The 2,627-nt window shown below is 66.3% G+C and overlaps 1 protein-coding gene across 1 annotated transcript; it reads right to left on the bottom strand.

The window, feature by feature from the left end:
* Window positions 1–6: 6 nt before the first annotated feature.
* On the bottom strand, window positions 7–2,612 carry SNAI1 (snail family transcriptional repressor 1). Its single transcript, XM_085314039.1, has 2 exons — window positions 1,407–2,612; window positions 7–620 (listed from the first exon to the last, which is right to left on the bottom strand). The coding sequence occupies exons 1-2, from the start codon at window positions 2,398–2,400 to the stop codon at window positions 439–441; spliced, it is 1,176 nt and encodes a 391-aa protein (XP_085170165.1). The 5' UTR covers window positions 2,401–2,612; the 3' UTR covers window positions 7–438.
* Between the last annotated feature and the right edge of the window lie 15 nt (window positions 2,613–2,627).

Genomic DNA, 2,627 nt, shown 5'->3' with positions numbered 1-2,627 from the left:
GCAATGTTTTTTTATACCAGCAGTGTGGTCAGGGTACAGGTCCCACCCTGCAAGGTGCTGAGTGCCTTCAGCAACCAGTAGGCACCTGGTGCAGGTCTACGGCAAAACTCTTCGGCAGCGCCAGCAGGCTCAAGCCTGCACCCATGGTGTCCGGCTCTCGTGCGCTTGTTCTGCCACCTGCGCCCAAACACGACGGGGGAGTGCAGCCCCGCACCCACGGAGGTCATCGCTACCGACCCGGCTGGGAGAAGGGTCAGGCCTTAAAAATTGCACAAGAGGCACGAAACGGGGAGTGCGAAGAAGTCTCTTAAGGCCCGAAGTAGCTGTGTACGCAGGTCGGATACACACTGTAATGGCAACACCAAGGAAACTAACTCCTACAGAAACTAGTTACAATATACGTATTTGCATGTTAAGAGTCCGCGGGGTCCCGAGTCCTCAGCGTGTTCCAGAGCAGCCTGTTTCTTCGTGTTTGTGAAGAAGGGACATACGGGAGAAAGTCCGGGAGCAGGTTTTGCATTGATACTTCTTTACATCTGAATGGGTCTGCAGGTGGGCGCGGAGATTAGAGCGGTCGGCAAAGGCCCGGTTGCAGTGCGTACAGGAAAAGGGCTTTTCCCCTGCGAGACAAAGAGAAACGCGCCCAATTAACCAGTGCATCAACACGGCGAGCACATCAAAGAGGGGGCCGTTCATTAGCCGAAGCTGGGGAAGAGCCCCGCGGAGGGGGGGGCTCCGTGCCGCTGCTGGGGCCGGAGGCCGAGGGAGGTGCGCRCCGCCCGCTTCCCCTCGGGGAACGCCTGCGGCTGCGGAATTTCCTGCTCGCGGAGAAATCTGGTGCGAGCCGCGGAAAATCAACGCTGGAAGCAGCTGCAGAACCAAGCCGGCTGCCGATACAAACGCAGACTGCACTCAGCGCCCACGCCGGGCGAGGGGAGCCGCTCGCTCGAGGGGAGCCGCTCGCTCGCCCGGGTCGCGGCGGGGGGGGCCGAGCGCGGCTATTTCCCCCTCTGCTCCCCCTTCTCCCTCCCCGGCTCGCGCTGAAAAGCCCGGGCAGGGTGAATTCCTGACAGAAAGGCTCTTTTGGAGCAAACAAATGCGTGTGCTCAATTTGGAAAGCACAATTAAGTCTTTCCAGCTTCCTTCAGACATCATCTGTGGTACGCTAAGAGGGTGTGAAATCAGTGCCAGGCGACAAACAAGCCGTCCCTGCGGCGGGCACAAAGGCTGCTCCGCCGGCCGGGCCGCCGGCGCGGGTTCACGAGCCCGGCCTTGACCCCCGGCTCGGCSCCGCCGAGGGGGGATTGGAAGGCCGTTTCGGAGAGGGGGCTTGGGAAGCCCTTATCTTCCCAGATAAGGCGCAAACGGCCGAGCCGGGGAGCCGGCGGGGGCGAGCGCGGCTTTACCCGTGTGCGTGCGGATGTGGCCCTGCAGCAGCCAGGGCCGCGAGAAGGCCTTGCCGCACATCTTGCAGACGCAGGGCAGCGTGTGGCTCCGGATGTGCATCTTGAGAGCCCCCAGGCTCACGTACTCCTTCTCGCAGTACTTGCAGCTGAAGGACTTCCTGGCCTGGGCGTCGCAGTGCAGCTGCTTGTGCTTGGAGAGCCCGGCGAAGGTGGAGTAGGCCTTGGCGCACTGGGCGCAGCGGAAGCGCTCGGCGGCGGCGGGCGCCGAGGCCGGGCTGGGCGGCCCCGAGCTCTTGCCCTCGTCGTCCTCGCTGGAGAGCGCCGTGAGGTCCAGGGCCGGCGCCGCGGCGCCCGCCGCCTCCGCGCCCGCGCCCGCCGGGAAGAGGCTGGAGAGCAGCCCCGCGTCCCACACCAGCGGCGGGTAGTAGGCGCCGGCGCTGAGCACCTCGGGCGGCGGGATCACGGGCAGCGGGCACTTCTCGTACAGCAGCGGCGACACGATCACTGCGGGCGGCCGGGGCGCAGCGCTCAGCGCGGCAGCCCCGCGGGGGGCACCGCGCCGCAGGCCGCCCCCCGCGGGGGCATCGGTGGGGACCCGTCCCATAGGGCACGGTGGGGGACCCGGCCCGCCCCCACAGAGCACAGATGAGGGACCCAGCCCGCCCCCACGGAGGGCACCGCGCCGCAGGCCGCCCCCCGCGGGGGCATCAGGGGCAACCCGTCCCATAGGGCACGGTGAGGGACCCGGCCCGCCCCCGCGGGGGGCACCGCGACGCAGGCCGCCCCCGCGGGGGGCATCGGTGGGGACCCGGCCTATAGGGCACGGTGGGGGACCCGGCCCACCCCCACAGAGCACAGATGAGGGACCCAGCCCGCCCCCACGGGGGGCTCCGCGCCGCAGCCCGCCCCCACGGGGCAGGAGAGGGGGGGGGGGACCCAGCCCGCCCCAGGACAGTGGCGGGGGAGAAGGGGGCTGCGCCCCGGCCCCTCCCATAAGAGGCTCCGCGCGCGCCCAGGGCCCGAGCAAACAAACAAACCAAAACAACTGAAAGAAAACCCCCAAAACACCACCACCACCACAAAAATCACCYCGGTACCCACTAAAAAAAATATATAAAAACAAAGCAGAAGCAAAAGCAGAATACACCCCCTCCCCTCCGCACCCGTGCAAAGTACAAGCGCACCCCGCTCCTCTCCCGCACGGATTACATGAAAAATAGA

The sequence above is a fragment of the Rhea americana genome, unplaced genomic scaffold, assembly GCF_003343005.1.
Source record: "Rhea americana isolate MKP2758 unplaced genomic scaffold, rheAme1 scaffold_4, whole genome shotgun sequence".
In the NCBI taxonomy this organism is placed as follows: Eukaryota; Metazoa; Chordata; class Aves; order Rheiformes; family Rheidae; genus Rhea; species Rhea americana.
Note: the sequence above shows the minus strand (reverse complement) of the source record. Positions and strands in the feature narration are given on the sequence as shown.